The 26,989-nt window shown below is 44.3% G+C and overlaps 1 protein-coding gene across 3 annotated transcripts in view; it reads left to right on the forward strand.

Moving 5' to 3' along the window:
* The window catches only part of Nubpl (nucleotide binding protein like), a 202,465-nt gene extending 193,313 nt beyond the window's left edge, over positions 1 to 9,152 (forward strand). For all 3 annotated transcript variants that reach the window (XM_028869690.2, XM_028869685.2, XM_028869687.2), the window contains 2 exons: positions 738 to 820; positions 6,985 to 9,152. In XM_028869690.2, coding sequence (XP_028725523.1) covers positions 738 to 820; positions 6,985 to 7,047 — 146 coding nt within the window. In that variant the 3' untranslated portion in view covers positions 7,048 to 9,152. The remainder of the gene's footprint in view (positions 1 to 737; positions 821 to 6,984) is intronic.
* The last annotated feature ends 17,837 nt before the right edge of the window (positions 9,153 to 26,989 follow it).

Here is a 26,989-nt window from a genome sequence, read left to right on the forward strand (position 1 = left end):
ATTTTTTTTTTTTTATTTTCTGTGTGGATAAATTATAACATTCTTGTGTCATTAGAGTCATAGCACTTGCTTCATTGGTAGTGGCAGGTGTACGCAGTGTGCAGTTGTGGATGAGTGCAAAAAACAAAGAAGTACTTATGCATTGGTACAATAAAAAAAAAAAAGCTAAGAATAGGTTTTTTTTTTTTTTTTTTTTTTTTTTTTTTTTTTTTTAGTACTTGGCATTTAGAAATGATTATGTTCTTCCTACGGTGAGGTGTGGGGCCTCGGGGTGGGGGGGAGCATTTACTCTGACATCAGCTATTTATTTACTTGTCTTCGCTCACTCTGCATCATTTTTTTTTTCCTTTGCCTCTGCATCCTTTCCTCGCTCATCTCCTCCTCAGCATGCAACACAGGATGTCTCTGTCAGCTAGTACAGGGGCGTGTCCTCTAAGCTAGTCCTTGCCTGGACCAGTCAGCAAAGAACTAGTCAGATGCCTCATTTCCTGTTGGTTGCCCCAGAGCTTGTCCCTATGCATGCATAGTCACCCGACTGCCCTAAGTGGACATTTTCACCCTTAATTTGCATTTGGAATTCCTCTTTTAGGCATTTAGCAAATCGAGGACAGGCATAATTCAACTTAGTCTGAGAGACTATGGTTCAGATTTTATTTCTTTCCGAAGTTGGAGTATGGATGTTGTGTGTGCCTGGGTGAGCTTCTCCGGCACTAATGTTTTCCCATGGGCTTTTGCAGGAGACGTTCCCTTACACCTCAGTATCAGGGAAGCTTCAGACACGGGTCAGCCAGTTGTGTTCGCACACCCCGAGAGTGAGGAGGTGAGTTACCTTTCTGTATGTCTGTCTTTCTTTTTGTGATGCATCCTTTATGCTGTACAGAAAGTAGGGGAGGTCAAGTCTTGTGCACGGGACATATAATAGACAAAGGCTGCTCACCTTGACTTGAAGTCACTCATCATGTGTGTGCCAGGCTGCAAGTGTGGGTACCAGACTCTCGGTTCAAACAACGGACAGCTGACCCCCCGGCAGTTTTCTCATGAGGAACCCGGATGAGAACCTCTGGCTGGCAGCTTCTAACTGCTCCCGAGTAGGACACTTGGGCACTGCACCTTCAGCTCGTCACTGAGAGAAGGGAGCCTTATGTGAGAAAGGGGGTACATGGAGCATCCGGTCAGTAGGGATGAGATTTTCATTGTTTATTTGAAGGAATATGATCAGGAGGAAGGCAGAAAACCTAGTAGTGTTTCCTTAGTCAACACTGTAAGGGATAACTGATAGAGTTTCTAAGTTGCCAAAATAGGAAATTTTGTTGTTGTTGTTTTGTTTTTTGAGACAGGGTTTCTCCATGTAGTTTTTGTACCTGTCCTGGATCTCGCTCTGTAGCCCAGGCTGGCCTCGAACTCACTGAGATCTGCCTGCCTCTACCTCCCAAGTGCTGGAATTAAAGGAATTAAAGGCGTGCGCCACCACTGCCCTGCTCAAAATATGAAAATTTTAAAGATAAACATTTTATTATAATTTTTTTGAAAGATAGACATGAAATCAGTCATGTATGTATCCTCTTTCCTGCTTAGTCCTTACAGGTTAAGTTGGAAGCCCAGTTATCACCTGTGTGTCTGTTTATATATAGTTTTTGTGTCCTTTGTCAACACTCCAGTCTTCCAGTAGCCTCTGTCCCCCGACTCCAGCCCTGCCTTAGTGGACCGGACTGTTCCTGTCCATTCTGCCCCCCGACTCCAGCCCTGCCTTAGTGGACCGGACTGTTCCTGTCCATTCTGTCCCCCGACTCCAGTCCTGCCTTAGTGGACCGGACTGTTCCTGTCCATTCTGTCCCCCGACTCCAGCCCTGCCTTAGTGGACCGGACTGTTCCTGTCCACTTGTGACAGTGACCCTGATCATTCTTGTGCACTCCTCTAATCTTCTGGGAACAAGAAAGTGTAAGAACCAAGCCTGATTAATGCCATGTATAAAGTGAGGGTAGACCTGATCTAGAATCGTGAATAAACAGCACTGGTTCATTTAGAGTCACCCATAGGTGGGCGCACAGCCCCTTTCCTGTCAGCTGATGTGGTGCAGCTGCTGGACTGTGACCTAGAATAAATACAATATAGCACTTAACATTGTTTCCCTTTTCTCTGTCTTTCGGGTATTAAATTTCCTTTCCACTTTTTCTTTAAAGAACTTTCAGATAAGCAAAACCATAACTCTTCATCGCTTTCATATTAAAGTATGGTAATCCCAACTATCAAAAGTATACTTTTAATATACATTATATGAAAAGTTCAGAATAAGAATTTTTTAAAAATTATGCACATTTAAGTGACTTCCAGGAGCAGAATATTTAAAGGTATTCTATGGTGATTCCTTACAAATAATAGTATTTACGATTAATTGCAATTATGAGCTGAGATTTTAAGGTATTTCTACCTGTTTATTATTGCTTTTTTTCCCCCTTAAATTACTCCAAAAATAAGAAGCAGTACATTGAATTCGAGGAATGTCATTGAACAGAGAACATATGACAAACCATCCAAATAGAGCACAGTTTTAAATGCTAAGCAGTAGTACTTGTGGTATTTTTGGAGTTAGTGTTTCTGTGGCGTGTTCTACATGTGTGGTCACTGGGTCTCACTGCTCCTCAGTGACGGTGCTGGGGTCCTAAAACAGCCTCAGTCTTTTGGGCTAGGCCAGTTTGGGTGACGTTTCTCCAAAAATGATGAAAGTCTCCTGTGCTCATCATCAGTGTCAAATATGAGGCCTTCTGATCAATTTTAAATAGACATTGCCGTGAATAGGAGAGCGTATAGTTCCTGGTTACTGCTTTCCACCTGTGGAAGCCGTTTCTTCCTGTCCTAAGATTGCAGATGCTTTTGGTGGTGTTGGTCATTTTCTAAGAATAGTAGTTAGAGAAGCAGATGCCAGCCAGGCTTTCGTACATGATTTCTATTCTTATAACAGCTCAGTGCGGTATGATGAGGAAACTGAAACCCATCAAGGAAGATGAATCATTTCCCCAGGACCGTCACAGAGCTAGTAAATTGTAAAATAGTAAAAAGCCAGCCTGCTCTTCCCAGACTGACACGTCACATTGCGTCAGCCTCTGGCTCCCGTATTAACAGCCCCGACTTCTTCCATTTCTTCTAGGAGACTGGCACAATGCTTGGTCCATTGTGCCCCTTCTCACCTGGCTCCTAGAGCATCCTTGTGAAGCAGCTCAGTCTCCTTTACCCACTAGGCAGGAGTTTGTTTACATGAGGAAGTGTGTCCAGGATAGAACTAGAAGGTACTGCACACTGAGCTGATTACACAACCCACAGTTTCTCTTCCCGGTTCGGTTTCTGCCTGGCTTTCTAATTATTCCAGGCCAGGGCGCTGTGGCCAGAGTGCCTGGGAGCTGGCTTCCGGGTCACCTCCTTTTCACACAGCAAGAGTCTGGAGGAAAGGCCGAGGAGAATCTGCCCTCAGATTCTGCTGGCAAGCACAGTCAGGGCACAGGATTCTAATCTGGTCAGAGAGTCCCTGGAAATCTTGTCCAAAATGTGTCAAGATGCATTTTTTTTTCTGGGAAATTGCCCAAGAGCTATGTTAAGAGTCACAAAGGGGATCTCTAAAGGAATGAAAACGCACAGAACCAGAGTCTATGAGGAGTGATCGCCAAGCTTCCTACTATTAAGTGGAACCAAAAAGATTTCCCTATGCTCTTGAATCTTTCTCCCCATCTATATATTGATATCATGATGTGTGTGTGTGGGGGGGGGGTAAATGAGATATATGAGACCGCACCGGAAGATGCCAAACAGACCCAAGCTGTCCCTCCTACCTTTGGAATCGGGCTATCTAAGGTGTCCCAGCCACCAATGCCATTCCTCTCCCCTCCTTAAAGGGCTAGGTCCGCATATGCCCTTACCCTGGCACAGCATCAAGACAATATTCCTCTGACGACCTGCTGTTCAGAATAGCAGGACTTGAGTCATGAAATCGGGTGCCCAGCGTCAACATTCAATGATAACATTTCTTGATGTTAAAAGGCTCTAATTGAGTCCTGGAGTCTGCCTCTACCTAAGGTGAATCTTGCCTCCTAAAAGCTGTTTCCTTTTTCCTACAACACAAGTGAAGTCTGCTTCTGGAAGTTGAACTCTCCAGTAGCGTTAACTTTCGGGAGAGACGAACGCCACAGTGGTGGTGACCGGTTAAAGGTGTGGGTGCCGGTGAATTCGAGGCATCGTTTGAAGAGTTGGAAGGGCTTGTGACACTAGTTAAGAAGTGACACTAAGAAGAAGTTTACGGTCGCTACCTACCCAGTGAACGGGCCTAAACCCTGGCATGTGCGCCAGTTAGGAAGGCAGAGTGAGTGAACCCCACATGTGGGAGACCTGGCAGCCAGGCTGCAGCAGAGGAAGAGCAGATGGCGGGGGCTTTGACTTCAGCTCGTAGAGGTCAGAGCACTGCCTCGTGCGGCAGAACTCTCGCTGACCTTTGCCTTTGACCGAGACCAGCACACATGATGGAGTGGACCCAGGACAGGTGGTTTTTATGGTTTTTGTATCAAATAAAAAATTAGCACACAGAGTGATATCCTCTTAGAAGATATTCTTGATGAAGATTTTCAAATATAAATGGAAGATTTATTGTCTTATAATTTCTAGGTCATCTCCCCACTGCCTTAATCTAAACTAAATATGATGAACCAACTCCAAATATTTCAAAATAAAAATGAAACTAACTTCCATACAATTTCCTTCCCTCTGGTCTCATTTGTTCCCTGTTGCCTGGTAGTGACAGAGCAGACAGACAGACAGAGGGCCTTTAGATGGCCCAATAGACAGATCTGCAGTAATAGCAGGGAAGGTGAGGTAATGAATGCAGAGTAGTAATAGCGTGAGAAATCTTAAGTATGGCTTTGACGTAGATGTATTTGTGATGTTTATGCTGCATGACAGAGACAGGGATTTCATTATTCCTCAGGAAGAAATGTTCTCCAAAAGTATTCGGATGAGCTATTCAACAAGACTGCAGGTCTCTCTTTCTCTCTCTCCCTTCCTCCTTCCCTCCTTCCCTTCTGTTTTTGGCATTTTGAGACAAAATCTGGTATAGCTCTGTCTGGCTTTGAACTTGCTGTAGCTGAGGATGACCTTGAACTCCCGATTCTCCTGATTCTACCTCCCAACCACTGGGATTTCAGGTGTGTGCCACCATGCCTGGCCAGGCTGCCCATTTCTTAGGGCATAATAGTAATGGCGATGGCCACTTAAGCTGTACACACTCCATGCCAGCACCTTCCATGCCTTCTCAAAACCCTGGGAAGTGTGTGCTGGTCCCACAGCCATTTCACAGTGGTAGAAACAACCTAGGAGGGCTGTGAAACTAGCCCAAGGCCCTTCAGCTAGTCAGTACAGACACCAAGCCTCTCAGCCCAGCCTGTGTGACTCCAGGGCCTCAGTTCCTCTCCCATGAGCTCTTCTGCCTCCTTCTAAATCATTACATCTCACAGACTCCCCCAGCATGGTGCTTCAAATGCAGTAAGGACCAAAATGGCTTTGTTGAAATGATACAGCTTTGCCTGAAAAAAATTCAGTCTCAACAATTTTGTAGAAATCAAAACTGTTCAAATCAGCACTTTCAGGGTTCCACAGTGAATGCCAGTCTACCCATTAGCCAGAGTGTGATACACCAGGAATTAAAGCATTCAAGAGCAAAGGCTGAATGTGACAAATTTAATTATTCTGCAGTAATCCAGAAGTTTTTTTTTATTATTATGATAGGCTTGTGTCTCTAATTTACCATAGGTGAGTGCTAAATGATTATGGAATGAAGTCCTTGATCCAGCTCTGAAGGCTCAGGCATAAATAAAGGTCTGTGAGATACACCTGTCATTCATCAGTCAGCAGAACCTCTCTGTAGTGTGCAACTCTGGAGGCTGGGTCAGGAGACTGGCCACTTGGGCTCAGAGTCCAACTTGTTACCAAGTAGTCATAATGTTTTAGACAGTCTCCACTTTTCTAGGCCATGGTTTCCTCATCTGTAAAGTGAAGTTGACTATAGAATTTATCTCCTAGGTAACTTTGAGGGTATGAGGCAAGTAGGAAGTTGGGTAGTTTTTTAATAATAGTGGTAGTTTAACTATATCAGAGTAGAAATTTCTGCTTTTACAAAATTTTAATATGGGTATGGTGGCCCACATTTGGGAGGCGGAGGCAGGAGGATTATAAGTTCAAGGCAAGTCTGGACTACATGGTGAAACCCCTGTCTCAAAAGATAAAGTCTCACTGTTTCATAGTTACCATTTATGGACAAGATCGGCAGCTACTTTATATAAATATCTGTATTGCACTTGTTGAAGGGAATTCTTTAAATTCAATCTCACGGCCATTGCTGTAACCAGACAAGGGGCGCTGTGTTAGCCTGTGTCTTTGGATCCACCCTTAGCAATTCATTGTGCTGGGAATCCCAGAGAAGAGGTATGTGATAGTTGAACCAGAAGTTTTTGCACAATTCCCAAATTCTCCTGGGAAAGAACTGTCTTGTGCTCAGTTCTGGAGTTCTGAACTATCTCAGAGAGAGTGAAGAAAATCTTTCTAAAGAGAAAACATAAGTAGTAAGAAATACCTCTCTTTCAATTGGCTAATTCCTTTTATACCCAACAAGAATTGGCAGTATCTAACTCAGGATTTCCCAGAGGAGGAAGGTTTAAATTTTCTGCAGCTCAAATAGTTTTTAATTTACTGACATTAGAATTGGAATTTGAAATATATCAATTCCTGGTATCGAGGTTTTTTTTCCCCAGAAAGTCACCTTCTAAGTATTTACCCTCAAAGAGTGCGCGACCCTCTCTCCTCTGCTCACCTGCAGCATGCCCTCACTGTTAGACTGCGGCCCAGCATGCTGCTTTCCCTCAGCTGCAGCAGCAGCCATCTGTGTGCACAGTTCAGGAGTCATTCAGCGTCTGCTGGAAACATGGAACAATGAGTCTGTTCTCTTCCAGGCCAGAGCTTACCTGCACATTGCTTCAGAAGTGGTGAAAAGATTGCAGCCACCTCCAGAATGATTCCCAAGCGCCCTGGAAATGTCCTGGTGTTTGATAATCACAGACTGTCAAAAAGGAGCCGTGTGGTAGTGTGGAACCCACAAAAATAATGACAATCGTGATGATTTTCTTTCATTTCTGAAGAAATAATGTCTCGTGTTCAGATTCGATTTGACAGGCCATGACTCACAAATAAAGCGTGTGTGCGTGCGTGCGTGCGTGCGTGCGTGCGTGCGTGCGTGTGTGTGTGTGTGTGTGTGTGTGTCTGTGTCTGTGTGTCTGTCTGTCTGTCTGTCTGTCTGCTGACAGCTGTGTTTGGGGTTAGCTGCTGTGTCCACGTCACTGCAGTCCTTTGCAGCAGCCCCTCCCGAGGAACCGTGACCCGTGAGGCTGCAGTCCCAGGTCCGGAGAGGACTGCACTCCTGCTCAGTCACGGAGAGTCACTCCAAGTGTTTACTGCGTGCGGACATGGATGGAAATGGAGCCCCTTGCTACCAGGCAGTGTGGTTGTGATTCTGGTCATGATAGTGTCTGAGTCACTGTTCTGTAGCTGTGAAGAGACACCACCCTCATGGCAGCTCTTCTAAAAGAAAGAATTTCAGTGGGACTCGCTAACATTTAGTCCATTGTCAGCATGGTGGCAAGCAGGGCGGTAAGCAGGTAAGGTAGATACGGTGCTGGAGAGGCAGCTGAGAGTTCTACATCCGGATCAGCAGGCAGCAGGAAGAGAGAGACACTCGGCCTGGCTTGGGCATTTAAAACCCCAAAGCTCACCCCCATGACACATTTCCTCCAACTAGGCCACGCCTCCTGAGCCCTGTCAGGTAGAGCCACTTCCTAATGACTAAGCATTCAAAGATATGAACCTATGGGGGCCATTCTTATTCAAAGAACCACAGATAATAATTATGGTAATAAAAATAACATTTGTCAAGTGATTTCTATAGCCTTAGAATCTTTCATTCATACTGGTGGGCACTGTTCATTTTATGAATGAGGAGTGAAGGTATGGGAAAGGTAAATGCCTTGTGGTTGGTCAGTTCCTATTTCTAGCAGATGACCACGCTGGCATTCGGCCACGTTTGTAGTTTGCTGCTGAAGTCCTTCCTTATACGACACTAAGTATATAATGATTGCAAAAGAAAGGCTTAGTATTCCCTGTAGTCATGACATCCCAATCCCCTCCTTAGGAGTATTCCATGGTGTTCATGTTTCCAAGAATGCACTTTGAAAAACATGTGTCTTGTCTAATTGAAACACGGATACAGAGCCAAAGACACCCCGAGGTCAGGAAGCTCTAAAGCTGCAAGTACTGATAAGAATGCTGGAGTGCATCCCTGCTTTACGGCCAGCTGTACGGAAGTGGTCTCTGCCCTTTGGCAAAGCCTGTGATGCTGCTCTTTAATTGGCAGCTGGACAGTTACTCAAAGGGCAAATATACCTTCAGACAACTACATGGACATTTCTAGCACCTTATATGGGAGAGCTGGAAAGTCAGGTTTTCTACAATGAGTGAATGGTTACATAGGTATAAACCCTCTTTACCATGATAGTACTCCACGGTTGAAAATTAGAAAACTGAGGATTCTTGCAACAGTCTCATAAGATGGTGAACCTATAAAAGAGCAACATGAGGGATCCTAGTAAGGATGGCAATATTTCCCCAGTGCAGTAGCAGAGAGAGAATTTAGGGCTACCACTGAACTATATGTCTATCCCTCTGTGTACTTTTTATTTTTGAGACAAGATCTCACTGAGTCTCCAGGCTGTTCTTGAACATGCTTTGTAAGCCAGGCTGGCCTTGAACTTATGCTGTCCTACCTCAGCCTACTGCGTAGCTGGGATTACAGCCTGCACCACCAGGCCTGGCGGATGGAAGAAGGCTTCTCTAGTTTGCTTTTTATTGCTTCTTTGTGATTTCGAGCTCCTACAGTTTTACAAGATAGTACTCACTGAAGGAACTTGGTTACAGGCACATTGGGTCTCTGTTTTGCTTCTTAAAAAATTGCATGTAAATCTGTATTTATCTCAAAAAAAGTAAAAATTGAATTAAAAGAAATCTGTATATAAGATGAAATGTTTGGACCAAACAAGCTATCTATACAAACTCTTAAGAAAAATCTTCATGGACACACAGTAATCATTATTCATCACTAAAAAGACAGTAAAGTCTTAAAATTGCAGATATTTATGTGTGTCTTATTGTTGCTCTAGTAAGGGGGCACTGTGTAAATACTGAGAAGCAACTCCTGAAACCAAACTCACTTTGGGAAGGAAGCCTGGAGTAGGCGTCAGGGGCGCTTTCACCTGTGCCCCGTGACTGAACAGCTAACGGGGAAGTGGGGGCGGTTTCCCTCATCGGTCCTTGGCGTAGAAAAGATCAGCAAGTACAACCCCCTGCTCCATGCTGTGATGTCCACGGATGCCTGAAGGAGCGCTGCTTGCTGGAGAGAAGCCGGCTTAGGCGTGGAAGCGGGAAGAGTGGAGGAGGAAAGCCAGGAAGTGAGCCCATCTAAGAGTCCCCTCTAGCTAGTCACGATTCAAAGAACCGTCATCAGACGACTTCAGAGTGCCACTAGTCTGCCTGTTGGCAAAGGTGGATGTTGAGTCCTCATTTGTCATATTTCCTTGAGCGTAGAGAATTAACGCTTCACTGTCCAAGAGGAAAAGTAAACTCCCAACTTATGGGCAAAAACTCTTCCCCAAATGTTGCTGGAGGGCTTCTCTCCAGGTTCCACCAAGCCCCGCAGTCCCACAATCCATGGATAAAATAATCACTCAGATGCTTATATCACTTATAAACTGTATGGCCATGGCAGGCTTCTTGTTAACTGTCCTTTTATCTTAAATTAACCCATTTCTATAAATCTATACCTTGCCACGTGGCTGGTGGCTTACCGGCGTCTTTACATGCTGCTTGTCCTGGAGGTGGCTGCACCCAAACCTCTGCATTTCTTTTCCAGCCAAACCTTGAGATTTCTAAGGCAGGCCACAGGGAAGGCCAAAGTTCTCCATCTATGCCTTGGTGGGGTTTTGAGCTTTTTTTTTTTTCCCTTGAGGTAAAGTCTCACTATGTAGCCTAGGCTAGCCTTGAACTCTTGACCTTTCCTCAGGCTTCCAGGGGCTGGGATTTCAGATATGTACCCACTCGTGGCTCTGCCTTGCACTTGAGTGGGTGCATCCTGCTAACTTGAACGTAAGGCGCGTGGTGGCTCACTGTGGTCACATGCCCTCTGAGGTAAGTTTGTGTGTGCTGAAACTACAGCATTTGCCTCTGTCTGATTTGGTTTTCTCAGTTCCAAACAAGGAAAGAATCCCCAAGCTCCTACCCTATTTTAAGAAAACAAAAACCTGGGAGTCCCGGAACATTAAAACCGCCTGTATGTAGAATTCACATATCTTCATCACTCCACTCAAGTATTTCTTCTGAAAAATAAGTTTACCAATGGACAGAAGCTTTTAAAAAATATTTGTTCATTTATTTAGTGCATGCATGGGCCGTGTGTGTTTGTGAGTGTGTATGCTCGTATGCTCATGCACAACCCTCTGGGAATCAGTTTTCTCCCTCCACTGTTAGGGTCCCAGGGATCAGGCTCGGGTTGTCAGGGTTGGTGGAAAACGCCTGTGCCTGCTGAGCCACCTCACTGTCTCGGAAGCTTTCTGACGCGCTGGAGGGGGCTGTCGTGAAATTAATACACAACAAAGCACCGAAGAAGGACATTTGAATGGTCCCAGTGATAACTCCAAATCCTGCCGCTCTGAACTTCCCTAGATAATTTCCTGGTGTCTGTGCATGGATTTCTGTTGAATTGTTCACTTAAGAACTATTGGAACTATTGACAGCTGTTAACTGATCTGCCATTGAGTTTTAGTTAGAAATTCCCAAACCACAAATGAGTTTGAACATCCTTACGCACACTTGCTGGCTAACTGAGTAGTTTCTTTTTGGTAGAGCCTCGCCAGCCTTCGGGCCCGTTTTGCTGGAGTCGTATAGTTGGCACTCTCTGTATTCTTGGTGTATGTGCTGAAAATTTCTTTTCCCAGTCTGCCACTGGCCTTTTCTTCTCATGATGTTAACTTCTGTTGAACAACAGATCTTACGCTGTTTCAAATTCACCATACTTTCCTTTCGCTGTTGACTTTTGTGACCTAGCTGAGGGCCATGAAGGCACCACTCGGAATATTGTGTTTTCTCGTGGGTGTCTGATCTTCCAGTACCACCGACAAGGTCTTTTCTCTTTTGCCTCCACCCTCTGTATAAAGTCAGTGGCAGCCTGTCCAGCTTCTCTTCTAGTCCACTGGCTATTTGTTTCTTCCTACTGATAACTCACCGACTTGTTTATCATCACCATGTTTTTCAAGACTATTTTAACAATCCATGATTCTTTACCTTCCCATATAAATAGCTTGTGAAATTCAAGGGCGACAATGAAACTCAATCAGACTAAGGATGGGAGGATGAGGAACAGCGTCACACCCACACTTAACACAGGGCAGGGGAAACTGTATGAGCCACAGAATTTTAGTTTTCTCCCAACCACTCAAACGCTGAAGTTATGTAACGACCAAGGCTGACCTTTGGGCTCCAAGGAGCCGTGTCCTGCCCGTCAAAATGGCTGTCTGGGAGTTGCCTCATCCCGTAATGAAAATGCCTACACCATTGCGAGCTCTCCCCATTCTCTCTCGGAATGACTTTCTCATATAATACCCACGGCATTCACCTCAAAGAGGGTGGCTCTCTTGTGTTTCCTGTAATCTTCAGCCAGTTTTTATTTTAGAAACAGGATTTGCTCTGTGGATAAGGCTGGCCTTGAACTGGAAATCCTCCTGCCTCTGTGTCCTTAGTGCCAGGATGCAGGAGTGATCATCATTATCTGGTGCCTTATTTCCAACCACTCTAAAAGACAGTGTAGCCTTCTGGACAATGCGGTGTATTGTGGCTTTATAGCAATCGAGAACAGAATATATGGTAGTCACATATGCACGAAAAAAATGATGAGGACCGAGGGTGTGCTACCATAAAACACATGCTTGAAGGTAGAGCATAAAGAATTAAAGCCAGACAGTATAAACTTTAGAACAACTATTAACTTCTCAAAAATAAGGTAAGTCAGCAGTAGGGATAAAAATGGAATTATTAAAAAACAACAACAACAACTAAACTTGATCCAAAAACAAGCAGAAATAAAAGTACAAAAGAAAACAAAATCAGTGGCATGGTGGCATAATTTAATCCAAACATATGCATAATCTCAGTAACCAAAAATATCCACCAATGGAAAGACATTTTCAGACTAAATAAAAAAAAAGACCTCTCTACTGTCTAAAAGAAAGCCGTCTGTCCCCCCATTTCTCTTCCTCACCCCCAACAATGCGTTCTCAATTTGCTGCCAGTGCTGGCCTCTAACTCCTGGGCTCAAGTGATCCTACCTCAGCCTCATGAGCAACCAGGACTCCAAGCACACAATTCCATAGCCAGGGTTTTTTTTTTTTTGGGGGGGGTGGTTAAGACAGGGTTTCTCTGTGTAGTTTTGTGCCTTTCCTGGATCTTCCTCTGTAGACCAGGCTGGCCTCGCACTCACAAAAATCTGCCTGCCTCTGCCTCCCGAGTGCTGGGATTAAAGGCGTGCGCCGCCGCCGCTGCCGCCACCACCCGGCAGCCAGGGTTTTTATTAATGTTTTTACTGGGTTCTTCGAAATGCATTTGTACTAAGTACATTTCATACCATGACTTTGAGCACATTCACCTCCTGCGCGCCCTCAACGCCCTCAGTTCCAGCCTTTATCCCTCCATCCCCAACTTCATGTCCTCTTTCCCCATAACCTACTGATTCCAAGTCCTGCTCTCCGCATCTGAGTCCGGAGCCATCCACGGGAGTGGCGTTGGCCTACCGATTGTCAAACCCTTAAAGACAATTGACCCTTCCTCCCCTAGAAGCTATCAGCTGTCCATGGCACCTCAGTTAGGGGTGGAGGCTCGCGAGTCCTCCCTACGCCACACTAGAAGGTCAGCTGGCTTGAGCTAAGCACCTTAAATAGAGAATTACAAATCGGTTAAAAGAAAAAGATTTTAAAAAGGTATAGCATGTAAACATCAAAAGACGAGTGAAATGACCATTGTGCGTGGTGTGTGTGTGTGTGTGTGTGTGTGTGTGTGTGTGTGTGTGTGTGTAAAATTAGGTTTCAGAACAAGGAGTGTTACCAGGGATGAAAAGGGGCACCATGTGACGATAAAGATTCCATGACTCCAATTCTGTGCCCACATAACACAATGGTCTTCAAATACAGAAAACAGGATTTGGTAAACTAAACATGAATTCACAGTTGTGTAGTTGGGGACTTTAATATTACTCTTGCAGTAACCAATGGAACAAGCACAAATAATGGGTAGTGAAGAGCTGACCATCACTAACAGTCAGCAATTAGAGGTCACTCTAGTCCCAGACAACAAAATATATATGACTTTCTTATGCAAGCACAACATTTGCTATGTAGACAATACAGCATGTTTAGAATAACCCCATATAAAACAGTTCTTTTCTCATAACAGAATTAAATAGAATACAGTAATAAAACAGATACCTGAAAACTCACAAATATATGAAACCAGAACAAAACAATTCTGAATTATCCATGAGTCAAAGGAAGAAAGAAGTAAAGTCATAAAATATGTTGGACAGACAAGAGAGGATCCACATTCGTGAGATGTGAAGGTAAATTTATGATATTGTTTGCCCCGAAAGGAAGACAGATGTACCAGTGAGGTTACCTCCCATCTTAGTAACATGGAGACAGAGTGCAAATTAACCCTGAATTGGTGGAGGAAACGGAAGAAGAATAAAATTGGGGAAAAAAAGCTATAAAGAAAATACTGAAATCAAATGTTGGCATTTTGAAAAGATGAACAAAATCAATAAGCTGTAGTCAGATTCATTAAGAAGAGATAGGACAAAGACATAAATCACCCAATCAGGAATGAACAGGGCAGCGCCAAGGTCCTACAGTTAATTAAAAGAACAATTGGAACTGTTACCAACTTTATGCCATAAAACTAGCAACTTGGTGAAAATAAATACCATGAAGAAGTTATCAAAGCTCCTTCCAACAATAAAGCTGAACAGTGTAAGTCACAGAAGCAAAACTTCCAACTTCAGGCCTAGATACCTTCGCTGGCAAGTCTACCCAAGGAAGGAAGAAAGAGGGCCAGTTCTAGCAAAGGACTTGAGGAAGCCGTTCCCAGCTCATTATGAAGGTGCCACTGACCTGAGACTCAAGCCTGTCACAGACAGTACAAGAATCCAGCTAAATAGTTCTCCCAAATACAAAATCCCATGGACAGGACAGGGACAGAGAGATGGATCAGCTGGTAAAGGTTCTCGCCATTCCAGCCTGGCAGAGCTCAATCCCTGTGACCCAGGGAAAGATTGGTGGAAAGGACTGACTCACAGAGCTGTCCCCACCTCTGCATGTGCAGTGTGGCATGTGCACCCCTCCCCCAATACATATATCATATAATATGTATCTAGAGTCAGCGGGACTTCTCAGGACCCTAACACTCTGGCCCTGAGACAGCCATAGGGGTACTGTTGATGTCTGTGGCTCCTGTTACCACCAAGGACCCTGCGAATACCCGTAGTCTGGGCTACCACCTGTGACCATGTTGGTGTCAGAGGGATGAGCCCCCACGGGGCCACGCCAATCTAAGAGGCCTGTGCTGCCACTTGGGACCATGGTGATGTCTGGGGCAGACTGCTGCTGGGTGCCATGTTTGGGTCCATGGCCCTGCTGTGGCCAGGCTATGAGTTGATGTCCATGGTTCCTGTTGCCATTGAGGGCCATGCAGAGACCCACAGTCTGGGTTGACACCTGGGGCCATGTTGGTCCTTGATTGTCAAGCTGCCTCCGGGCCATGGTGTCATCCAGACCCACACTGCTGCTGAGGGCCATGTCTGGGTCTCTGGCCCTACCACAACCAAAGTCTGGGTTGATGTCCATGACTCTTGTTACCACCAAAGGCTGAGCAGATGCCTAGGGTCTGGGCCGCCACCTGATGACATGTTGGCATTATAGGGCCATGCCACCACTGGGGCCATGCTGATCTGGGCAAACTGCAATGCCAGCTAGGGCCACAATGACATCAGGGACCCAGCTGCTGCCAAGGGCCATGTCTGGGTCTGTGGCCCTACTGCAGCCATGCTCTGTGTCGATGTCCATGGCTCCTGTTACCACCGAAAGCAGTGAGGATCGGGCTGCACAGAGTTGGTCCCACCCCCTCACCAACTGCAGCGCTTGGGAGAGCAGGCCCTGCACCTCACCTGGGCAGCACAGTAGAGATGGCCCTGTGAGTGGGGATGCAGGTGAGCTGGCCCTGAAGGCATGAGAGTAGGAGAGCTGGCCCCACTGTCTGTCATGTGATAATGTAGGTGACCCCCCTCCCCCCCCCCCCCCCGCCACCTACTGCAGGCCGGAAAAGCTGGTCCCAGGATCATAAGAGTGGGAGAGCTGACCCTGTCCCTCACCAGCAGCAGCACTTGGGAGAGGGGGTCCTGCACCTTGTCTGGGCAAAATAGAAAAGCTGGCCCTGGTGTGAGTGAGGGTGGCCAGACCTGAGGGTGTGAGAGCAGGAGAACTGGCCCTGCTCCTTGCTGTCTGCTGCACTGGGTGAGCTAGTCGGGGCAGTGCTGGAGAGCTCACCCTGGTGATGATGATGAGGAAAAGCTGGTGGGCTGACCAATCCAGCTACCACCCAGGCCCAGAACCAGGACTATGAGTTGGCCCACCCCAACATCTACTGAATCTGTGAACTGTGAGAGCATGTAAAGGGACCAGTCCTGCAGACCCAAAGCTGCAGGATCTCCACGACACAGGGCAACAGCAGGATATCCAGGAGGAGTCCCAGTGAGGGCCCAGCATGGATAGTGCAGCAGAAACCAGAGCAATGACTCATTGTAGTAAACACAAGTAAAGATGTTCGGACTCAAGGGTAAACTGTGACTCACTGAGGCCCACTGCAGCTTCCACACCGAGATTCTTTTCTTTTCTTTGCTTGTTTGTTTTGTTTTTTCAGTTTTACTTTTAAATTCTGTTTTGTTGGGGGGAGGGGTTGCAAGGGCAGAGGGCGGAAGCAAGTGGACGGGGAAATGAGTAGGGTTGAGATATATGATATGAAATCCACACAGAATTAATTTTAAAAAGTTTTAAAAAGAAGAATTGAAAAAAAAGTTAAATGAATTTTAGCCTGTGATTAAGACAATTTTCAGTGGTTTCTAAAATGGATCTAAACATACGTGTGCTGTTTTGTACTACATACTTACGTTCAGTGACCTTCTCAGCACTGATGTTTAAAAATCAGATATTAATCAACTCTGAAAAATGTTGAAGATGTTTGTGGTGGTTTGAAAGAGAATCCCCTTACACTCATATATTTGAATGCTTGTTTCTTAGTTGGTGAAAGTATTTGGGAAGGATCAGGAGATGTGGCCTTGTTGAAGGAGGTGTGCCACTTGGTGGCACTTGAGGTTTTAAAAGCCCATGCCATTTCTGGTTATCTCTGTCTCTCTGCCTTATGATTGTTGTCTCGATGTGTAAGCCCTCAGCTACTGCTCCAGCACCATGCCTGCCTGCCTGCTGCAATACTCCCCACCGTAATGGTCATGGACTAACCCCCTGCAAATGTAAGCAAGCCCCCAAGTAAATGCTTTTTTTTAAGTTGCCTTGGTCATGGTGTCTCTTCACACCAGCAGAAAAGTAACTAAGACAATGCTCTATGTCCTAAGTATCAGATATTCAACCAATAGTTCTTGTAAAAATGGACAAGCACACCCACCTCATTCATATGTAAATTTGCTTTAAAAATCTTTGCTAAATGGTAAAGGTATACGTATACCAAAGAATTGTCTTAAAATAAACTTGTTTATTATGAATTATCAGTAAATGTCTGGTCTGTATACATTTTTATTTTTTTTTTTGTTTTTGTTTTTTCTATTTACCAAGTTACGTAAAATGTATTGGGCGAGAAGGGTCCATACAAAGAAATAGCTGAGGCAGTCTGGTCTATATTATCGATGTTCCACTTTTCTAGCTCTGTAATGTTAGTCTTGTTATAACTTGATAAGATTTAGAATTGTCGGGAGCTGGAAGGATGGCGCAGGGATTAAAAGCACTGGCTGCTCTTCCAGAGGACCTGGGTTCAATTCCCAGCACCCACATGGCAGCTCACAACTGTCTAACTCCAGTTCCAGGGGATCTGATACCCTCACACAGATATGCATGCAAGCAAAATGCTGATGCACACGAAATAAATAAATAATTAATTAAAAAAAGATTTAGAATTGTCATGGACACAAATCTTTTGGTATACCTATTAGGGGTTATTCTAGATTAGGCTAATTGAGGTGGGAAAATCCACCCAAAATGTGGATGGCAGCATTCCCTGGGCTGGAGACACCAAATGAATAAAAAGGGGAACATGAGCTGAACATAAGCATTTGTCTGTCTCTGCTCCCTGGGTGCAGATGAAGTTTGACAAGCTGCCTCGTGCATGTACCACCAGTATTTCCTCACTGCGATGGGCTGTACCCCTGAACTGTGAGCTAAAACTTCCTCACTGTGATGGACTGTACCCCCTCACTGTGATGGACTGTACCCCCTCACTGTGATGGACTATACCCCTGAACTGTGAGCTAAACTTCCTCACTGTGAAGGACTGTACCCCAGAACTGTGAGCGAAAATAAATCCTTCCTTACGTTGCTTTTGCAACAAGAAAAATAACTGATGTAAACTCGTTCATTGAAAAGTACCATTTCCACTTTGAAGATCAAGCTGGTGACAACAGGTAAGTTGGTTAACAGAAAACAGATTTTGTTTTGTTTGGTGTGTTTATTCGCTTGGTTCCAGGTCTTGGCTATGTCGCTCACACTGGCCTCAAACTGCTGATCATCTTGTGTCAGCCTTCCTAGTGCTGGGATTAACTACCACACCCAATTGAAAAAAGGATTGTAACACAGAATAGTATTATTTAATTAAAAGACAAAAAAGAGTCTGTGTAGAGGAGTGTTTGCTGATGCTTATGATTTTTAACCATTCATAGGTATTTGAAACTTCTGCAATTAACTTGGTATGTCCTGTTTGGTTGATATCCAAGGGAAACCTGCTCTTTCCTGAACAGAAACATAGGAGGAGTGGACCAGGGTGGGAGACATAGGGGTGGGTGGGAGGGAGGGACTGAGAGGAGAGGATGGAGGAGAAACTGAGCCCAGGGCGTAAAATAAGCAAACAACTAAATAAAAAAGCTCTGCCATTATCTAACTAACACCTTCTGCCTTTGGTCATTTTTATCTTGCACGTCAGCTACATGTTTAAAGTGACATCAGTTGTCTTTTGTCAATTAAGTACATCCAGCCAAAATGATTCTCACTTTAATTGATAAGTAAGATGAAAATAAGAAATTACCTTCAACTATATCTGTTTTGGGCGTAAAGCCCACTTTAGAAGTGGGGGTGTTGCTGCTGCCAAACTGTTGTCTAAACATTGTCCCCCACACTGTGCCTAATGGCTTTAGTCATGGTTCCCCAGTTGTTTCTTTCTCCTCCCTTCAGAGGGAGGACCCCACAGATGCTGTGTAAACCACCCTGGGAACATATTATTAGGCTGTCTCTATGACGAAGGTGTTCTTGAATTGTGCTGTAAAACTCACTCACAAATAAACCCATTAAACGGTGGCCTTCTCCTGTGGCTTCCCAGTCATAGCTGCTCATCTAGATTAAGTATACATACACAAAAAAGCTCAAGCTTTTGTGATTACAGCTGGAGACTGGCAATAGTGACTGATCTAAAAAAAAAAATGCATTTAATGTCGAAAAGAACCACCAGAAATATCCTTCAGCTCTTTTCCAGTCTATACTTTCTTCTGGGATCACTTCTTTTAAATGAAGACGCCAAACTATCAACAACAAAGTAAAATTTAAAACTAATTAAGCCAAATTTTGACTTCCAGTATCTTCACTGTTTAAAGGAAGTAGACGGAAGAGAGAAGATCCGGAATTAAGCTTGAAGAATGGGTGGTTGAGTAGGAGGAAATGATATGTGCAAACAATAGCAGGCTGTTGGAATGTGCTGGAAAGAGCAGGTAGGTATAGGGAGCTGTAGAGAAAGCAGCCTACTGAGAGATACGGTTGCTTACCTGCAGTCCATGGAGACTCCCGTGATAGAGCAGGACCAGCTAGGATATAAAGGGCCTCGGGTGATGTGCAATAAGCTTGACCTTGTCGCAAGGATTATTATTATATGTATATGTATATATTATATTATAGATCATCTGTTGTTCGAATCTAGATGGTCTTTTAATAAAAAAACCCAGAGCCAACCTCACCTTGCCAACTCCTCAGTCAATCCTGTTTCCGCAAGTCCTCAGACTGAAGGCCTCTGAGTCCTCACCCAAAAGGGTCTCAGCTGAACTGCTTTAGTTCCTGTTTCCTCATGCCTTATCTACCTTTCTCCTCACCTTATATACCTTTCTCCACCCTGCCATCACTTCCTGGGATTAAAGGCGTGTGTGTTTCCCAGTACTGGGATTAAAGGCATGTGCCACCACTGCCTGGCTCTGTTTCCAGTGTGGCCCTGAATTCACAGAGATCCAGACAGATCTCTGCCTCCCAGTGATAGGATTAAGGGTGTGTGCCACCACTATCTGGCCTCTGTGTCTAATTTAGTGGCTGGCTCTGTCCTCTGATCCTCAGGCAAGCTTTATTAGGATACACAATATATCGCCACAATTATCATGTATGTATGTATGTATGTATGTCATATGTGGTTGAGCAAGCCTATAATCCTAGCTCTTAGGAGGCTGAGACAGGAGATTACAAATTCAAGGCTGGTCTGGACTGCATAGTGAAATCTTATTTCAACATTAAAAAAAGAAATGTGTTTATTCATCCATTCATTTGTGTGTATCAGTATGTGAGTATATGAGCACTTGTGTGTGGGCACTCACATGCCTATTCTTTTTGAGGTGAGTTCTCTCTCAGACTCTGCTCCCCTTGGAGTTTCAGTTATAGGCATATATGTGTGTGGTGCGCAGACTGTTACATGGTGCTAGGATCAGAACCCTGGTTCTGGTGACCTCACAGCAAGGACTCTTAATGTACGAGCCATCTCTCTAGATTCTTGAAAGTTTTTATATTTATAGTGCATGTCTTTGAGATACAATTTAAAAGATACAAAATGACTTCCATGAAACATAATTCTTCCTTTTGTAATTGCCTACTATATTGGTTTTCATTTTTACATGAAGGAAAAGGTCTAAGAATCCCAGAAATCCAGCCTGACTGGAAATCTATTGTGATTAGGCATTTTGGGTTGATGAAAGGTTAGAAAATTGAAAAATTAGAAAACCTAGGAATAGTCCATGCATATTTGAACACTTGAGCTATGACAAAATGGTGTTGCTGAGGCTCGTAGAAAGAAAATGAACGCTGTCTCGTGCTATGTAAAATCAATTTTTAAGGCAGAGATTTAAAACCCAGGGAAAAAGGAGTATTTTGTGGCCACAAGAAAGAGGGATCCCTTAAACAGGTTACAAAATACACTGATCATAAGGAGAGGTTATATCACAGTGGAGATGCCTCTTCAGTCAAAGAAAACATATCAAATGAGCAGTCAGGACACAGCCGATATAGAACTGGGTATTTGGAATAATCCAAGTACTCTCATAAAGCAATAGAGGAAAAAAAAATTATTTTAACTGAAAACTAGCTAATAGCGAACAGCACATCATAGAGGAAAAAAACGTGAACAGATAGTAAACAAAAGAAAAACTCAAAACCAGTGAGATGCCCTTTTACACCTACTAGATGCTAAAAATTCAGAAATCTGAGCAAGGATGGGAAGAAATGTGACTTGCTGGGGTGCAGAAAGGACACTGGTATAATGCTACAGCCAGGTCCCTAACCGCTCTGCCCCTGGCACACCTGGAAAGGCTTATACATGTCACTCGAACACACATAATGTTTATGGCAGCACTGTTGGAAATAGCAAAGAGCTCCAGACAACCCAGCTGTCTGCTGCTATTGTTTGAATGCACGTGCTGTCCTCTTGTTTGGCTGGCGTTCCCTGCCCCACCAGGGCCCCTTGTGATAGTCTGGTCCACAGACAGTGGAGGTGGGACCTCGTGGGAGGTCCATGGTCACTGGAGATGGATGTGCTTCAGAATGGAGTTCTTGTGAGGCTTCCTGGTGTTCTCCAGCCCAGTACGCCTGCTTCAGGATGCTCTCACCTGCTCACCCTGCCTCTGCTGTCTCCTGGGATAGTATGCTGCTGACAAGAGCTGAGCCCATGCAGGTGCCTTGCCCTCGAGTTTCCAAAACCCTGAGCTAAGTAAGCATTTCTCTTTGTAAGTTGTCTGTTTTGAGTATTTCACTGTAGTGATCAAAACCTGACTAACGGATGCTCCAAAACTCACATGTTGACATCCTAACTCCCGGAGTGATAGTATCAAGAGGCAGGGCTTCTGGGAGATGATTAAGTTCCAAGGACACCATGGGATTTGTGGAGAGATCCCAGAGAGTTAGCTCCTGCCCCCCACCATTTGAAGTTACAGTGTGATGATCGCTGTCTGCAATACAGTAGGGACCTTGGCAGACAGCTTTATCTTGGACTTCAGCCTCTAATTCATAAGATTTGCATTTTATAGAGCATCTTAAATAGACTAAGACATCTGGTGACAGGAAAGTAGATAAACTCACCATAAGAGTCACACCGAAAACTATATACCAGTGGTACTTTAAATTTTTACTTTATGTGTATGAGAGTTTTGTCTGCATATATGTCCATGTATCACATGGGTGCCTGATGCCTTCAGAGGCCAGAAAAGGACATCTGATCCCCTGAAACTGGAGTTACAAACACTTGTGAGCCACCATGTGAATACTGGGAATTGAACCTGGGTCCTCTGCCAGGGCAGCTAGTGCTCTTCCTCACTGAATCATTTCTTCAACTCCAACAAGTGCTACTTTTAAAGAAGGAATGAATCTCAGAGAAAAAAAAAAAAACCTGAACATTAAACTATTCACAATAAAGCACTTTATAAAATTTAAGTCCAACTAATTTCTGAGTTAACCATATATAATATGTGTGTGATTAAAAAATTTAAAGCATAGGAATGGTAAACAATAAAATCATGTAAAATTGCAGCAGAAGCATGCTGACCCATGGAATCAGGTATGATTCATTTTGGGGGTGTGAAACAGAAACGTAAGAGTGACCTGGCCTCTAGACTCACATGCATACACATGCATACACAACCCGTGCTCACATACACATAGACTCACGAAAGAGGCAATGCAAATGATCTGGGCTGGAAAAATAAAGAAGAAAACATGAGGAATGCTACAATTTTCATTAAAACATGGATACTATTGCTGTGGATGTCTTTCCGTACAATATGAATATTTGTTGCTCTGATTGGATGATAAATAAAGCTATTTGGCCTATGGCAAGGCAGCTTGGAGGCAGGCGGGAAATCCAGGCAGATATAGGGAGAGAAGAAGGGAGAGGGTGGAACGCCAGCCTGCCGCCAGGAGAAGCAAGATGTGCAAGTACAGGTAAAGCCACAGAACACAAGGCGATACGTAGATTAATAGAAATGGGTTAATTTATGTTATGAGAGCTAGCTAGCCAGAAGCTTGCCATAGGCCATGCACTTGTTAATTAATTGAAGCCTCTGAATGATTGTTTTGTAATAGGCCATGGGACTGCAGGGCCTGGCGGGATTGGAGAAAACTTAACAACTACACACTATTATTTATCTTTGAAAGATTACCAAGAAATTGACACTCCTAAGTTTTAGACTCTGACATGACTTATGAAAGCTTTTTTTTTTTTAGAATGAAAAGCATATGTAGGAAATGAGATGTTGTTGATGGCACAGAGAGTGACCATCAGGAACAAGGCCAGTGAAATCCGTCACGGGGATGCCACTGTGAGAGAGCAGGGACCGGGAAGAGGATGTGGCTGGGGAGGCATGAACAAATGTCTGCTTGTACCAGATAGGAACCAATGACTGACCAAAATAACCATTCCATCAAAGTGCATCTTGGGGCATCAGTGAATTTATTAGGGCTACTTATAGGACTATTGGTGGGGGGTTAGTTACAGGAGTATAAATGAATCAAAGGTACATATGTCACTGAAAGCCCCCCATAAGCATAGGTGACATTCCATGAAACGGCAGTTTTCAACCTTTTGGGGGTCAAATGACCCTTTCATGGGGGTCACCTAAGACCATCAGAAAACACAGATATATTAACATTCATAACAGTAGCAAAATTACAGTTCTGAAGGAGCAACAAAAATAATTTTTTGCCGGGTGGTGGTGGCGGTGGCGGCGGCGGCGGCAGCGGCGGCGGTGGCGCACACCTTTAATCCCAGCACTTGGGAGGCAGAGGCAGGTGGGTCTCTGTGAGTTCAAGCCAGCCTAGTCTACAGAGCAAGATCCAGGAGAGGCACCAAAACTTCACAGAGAAAGCCTGTCTCAAAAAACAAACAAAATTATTTTTATAGTTGGGGGGGTCACCACAACATGAGGATCGACATTAAAGGGCTGCAGCATTAGGAAGGTTGAGAACCACTGCCATAAAAGCTGCATGCCTGAAGCCCCATGCACATCTTGCAGGCAGCTGCAGTCTCCTCCTAACAGTTGTTGGCTGTTTGTATAACTTTGGGGAGTGGTTTTTATGAATCTTATAAGTCTCAGGAGCCTTCGGGGACATGTTGACTTTTGTTTACTTCCTGGGTCTTGGAGCCTTCATGGGCCTCTCTTCAGGACAGAATATTTCAGTTTGGGGGACAATGCTACACAGCATCCCATCCTTTTATTAGACTCTCACATTCTTTCTTCTCCCTCTTCCACACTGTTTCCTGAGCTGTGAAGAGTATGGTATTATTATCAGGTTTTTTTTCCTCAATAGATGGCTGAATGTCTGACTTTTGTACCACACTAACAGTCAATCTCAGGAGACTGACGAGTTATGAGTCTTTACAGTATACCTCCCATTGAAAAACAGAAGTTTCCTTCCTTTCCTGATACTGATGGCAACAATGATCAATAGACATATTACAGCAATTCAAGTAAATGGTACCAGTTGCTTTCCCAGTGGTCCTATGACCACCCTAGTCATGAGCTTTTTCTGTGGCTTAAAATATCAGCTGTGGGGCTGGAGAGATGGCTCAGAGGTTAAGAACACTGGCTGTTCTTCCAGAGGTCCTGAGTTCAGTTCCCAGCACCCATATGGTGGCTCATAACCATCTGTAATGAGATCTGGTGCCCTCTTCTGGCCTGCAGGGATACATGCAGGCAGAATGCTGTATACATAATAAATAAAATCTTTTTTAAAAAAAAATCAGATGTGAGTTCTTTCCTGTATAGCAGGCCTTAAATCCAATTGTGAAAGTTGTTTGTACCCATAACAGCCATGCCACGATTAACCTGTGGATGTATCTTGCCTGACACATTGGTATTGTAGCACACAGGGTCCGTAACTGTGTGGTTTGACTAGACTCATGTATTTGAATACTTGGCCAGTAGGGAGCGGCACCATTAGGAGGTGTAGCCTTGTTAGAGGAAGTGTGTCACTGTGGAGGTGGGCTTTGAGGTCTTATATGCTCAAGCTAGTGCTAGTGTGGCAGTCTCCTTCTGCTGCCTGTGGATCAGGATATAGAAATCTCATCTCCTTCTTTAGCACCATATCTGCCTGCACATTGCCATGCTTCCCACCATGACAACAATGGACTAACCTCTGAAACTGTAAGCCAGCTGCAAGTAAATGTTTTCCTTTATAAGAATTGCTGTGGTCATGGTGTCTTTTCATGGCAATAAAACCCTAGCTAAGACAGAAGTTGGTATCAGGGACTGGGGTATTGTAATAGTTCATGCTTTTGTTTGGAGGGATGTGGGCTTTGGGACTTTGGATTAGAAAAGCAGTTGAACACTTAAGTGAGGCTTAATGGACTATTCAAGTAGGACACGGAAGATAGTGATGATGAGGGTGATTTGAATTGTGGGGCCCAGCTCCAAAGATTTCATAGAAGAATGTTAGTATGTGGCCTAGGGACTGGTCTTGTGGTATGTTAGTGAATAATATGGCTGTTTTTTTGCCCTTGTCTGAAAAGTCTGCCTTATGCTAAAGTAAAGAGTTTTGGCCTCATTCTCTTGGCAGAGGAAATCTCAAAGCAGCCTACTATTGACTCTGTCATGTGGTTACTAGTGTTCACTCTCATGAAAATCTATAAAGAAAAGGAACAAGCTGAGCAGGTAAAAATACAACATGTACAGATTGAGGAGAAAAGGAGCACCAGGAAGTGGAATGGAGCTAAGACCTGTGTGCAAGGAGATAAACAGATTAAGAAATGGAATAAAGAGAGTGTGGACCTCAGGGCAAGACCCCGCCCAGCTAATCTTCCAATGTGTGAAAAGGAATTTTCACAAAGAAAAATTTAGTGCCAAGTGTGGTGGGGCATACCTTTAATCCCAGCACACAGAAGGCAGAGGCTGGCAGATTTCTGAGTTTGAAACCAGGCTTGTCTACTGAGTTCTAGAACTTCCAAGCTTAAGTGGTGAAGGAAATCATTACAAACACAAAGCTGGTGAAGATATAATTGAAAGATCTCTGAGTTCAAGCCTAGCCTGGTCTATAGAGCAAGTTCCAGGACAGTCAAGCTTGGGCAGTGAAGGAAACCATCAAAAACAGAAAGCGGATAAAGATGTAATTGAACAAGGGAGCCATGTTCCAGCCCCAGGAGGCAGCAGAACTTGGCAGCTTTGGCCACATGGTTCTGGCTTTAGAGTCAAGGACAGAAGAAATGGGTTATGGAAATCTCCTTCTGAGACAGAGGAAAGCTGCTGAGGTCAGGCCCAATTAATTTTTTTCCTTTGTACAAGTTGTTGTCATGGTGTTTCTTCACAGCAATGAAACCCTAACTAGGACAATAACTCAGCAAGACTACTGATGAAATGCTCCCCCAGCAGCCCTCCTGGTACCTTCTGGCACTGTGAAAGCCTGCCATCAGGAAGGAGCTTCTCATTCAACTCTAGCTTGGTTTCTCCATGTCCTCTAGCCAAAATGTGATGGTGTGGTGATTTGAATAGAAATGGCCTCCATGGGCTCATGTATTTGAATGCTTGGTCATGAGTGAGTGGTGGCATTTGACAGGGATTAGGAGGTGGGTGTGGCCTTGTTGGAGGAAGTGTGCCACTAGGGGGTGGGCTTTGGGCTTTCAAATGCCCAAGCCAGGCCCAATGTCTCTTTCTCCTGCCTGCTGATCTGGATGTAGAACTCTGAGCCACCTCTCCAGCACCATGTCTGCCTGTGTGCTGCAGGCATGCATTATCATCATGCTTCAAACCATGAGGCTACTGGACTAAATCCCTGTAAGCCAGCCTCAAATAAATGTTTTCATCTTTAAGAGTTGCTGTGGTCATGGTGTCTCTTCACAGCAATGTAATATTGACTAAGACAGATGTTATGTGTAACAGGAACTTGTAATGTTGCTCTTGCATGTAACCAATAGCAGTAACAATGCCCAGGACCATAGGAACCTCCCCTGCTAACAACTTCAGAGTGAACATGTATTCCTCTATCTGGAATGAGTGGACATTTGTCTCCTCAGGAAAAGTTACACAACATAATTGGCACCCAAACAGGGACCAATAGAACCAAAGATAGCTTGGGAGTAGTGGATGCGTGGTCCCCTACAGTGAGTGCTAAGACATGCTACAAACACTCTGCCTAATTACCATTGTCAAAATCCAACAGTCTAAAAGGTCAGATAGACCCTGTTAAATGCAATTTATTTTATTATTAATTGCCTGTTAGATTCAAGGTGTGATTATGACTGCTCACATCATAAGTGGTCTTCAGATCTTGTGGCGTCTCCTTTTACATTAATGTTAAGAGAGGTGAATCTTTC

The sequence above is a fragment of the Peromyscus leucopus genome, chromosome 14, assembly GCF_004664715.2.
Source record: "Peromyscus leucopus breed LL Stock chromosome 14, UCI_PerLeu_2.1, whole genome shotgun sequence".
NCBI classification, from domain to species: Eukaryota; Metazoa; Chordata; class Mammalia; order Rodentia; family Cricetidae; genus Peromyscus; species Peromyscus leucopus.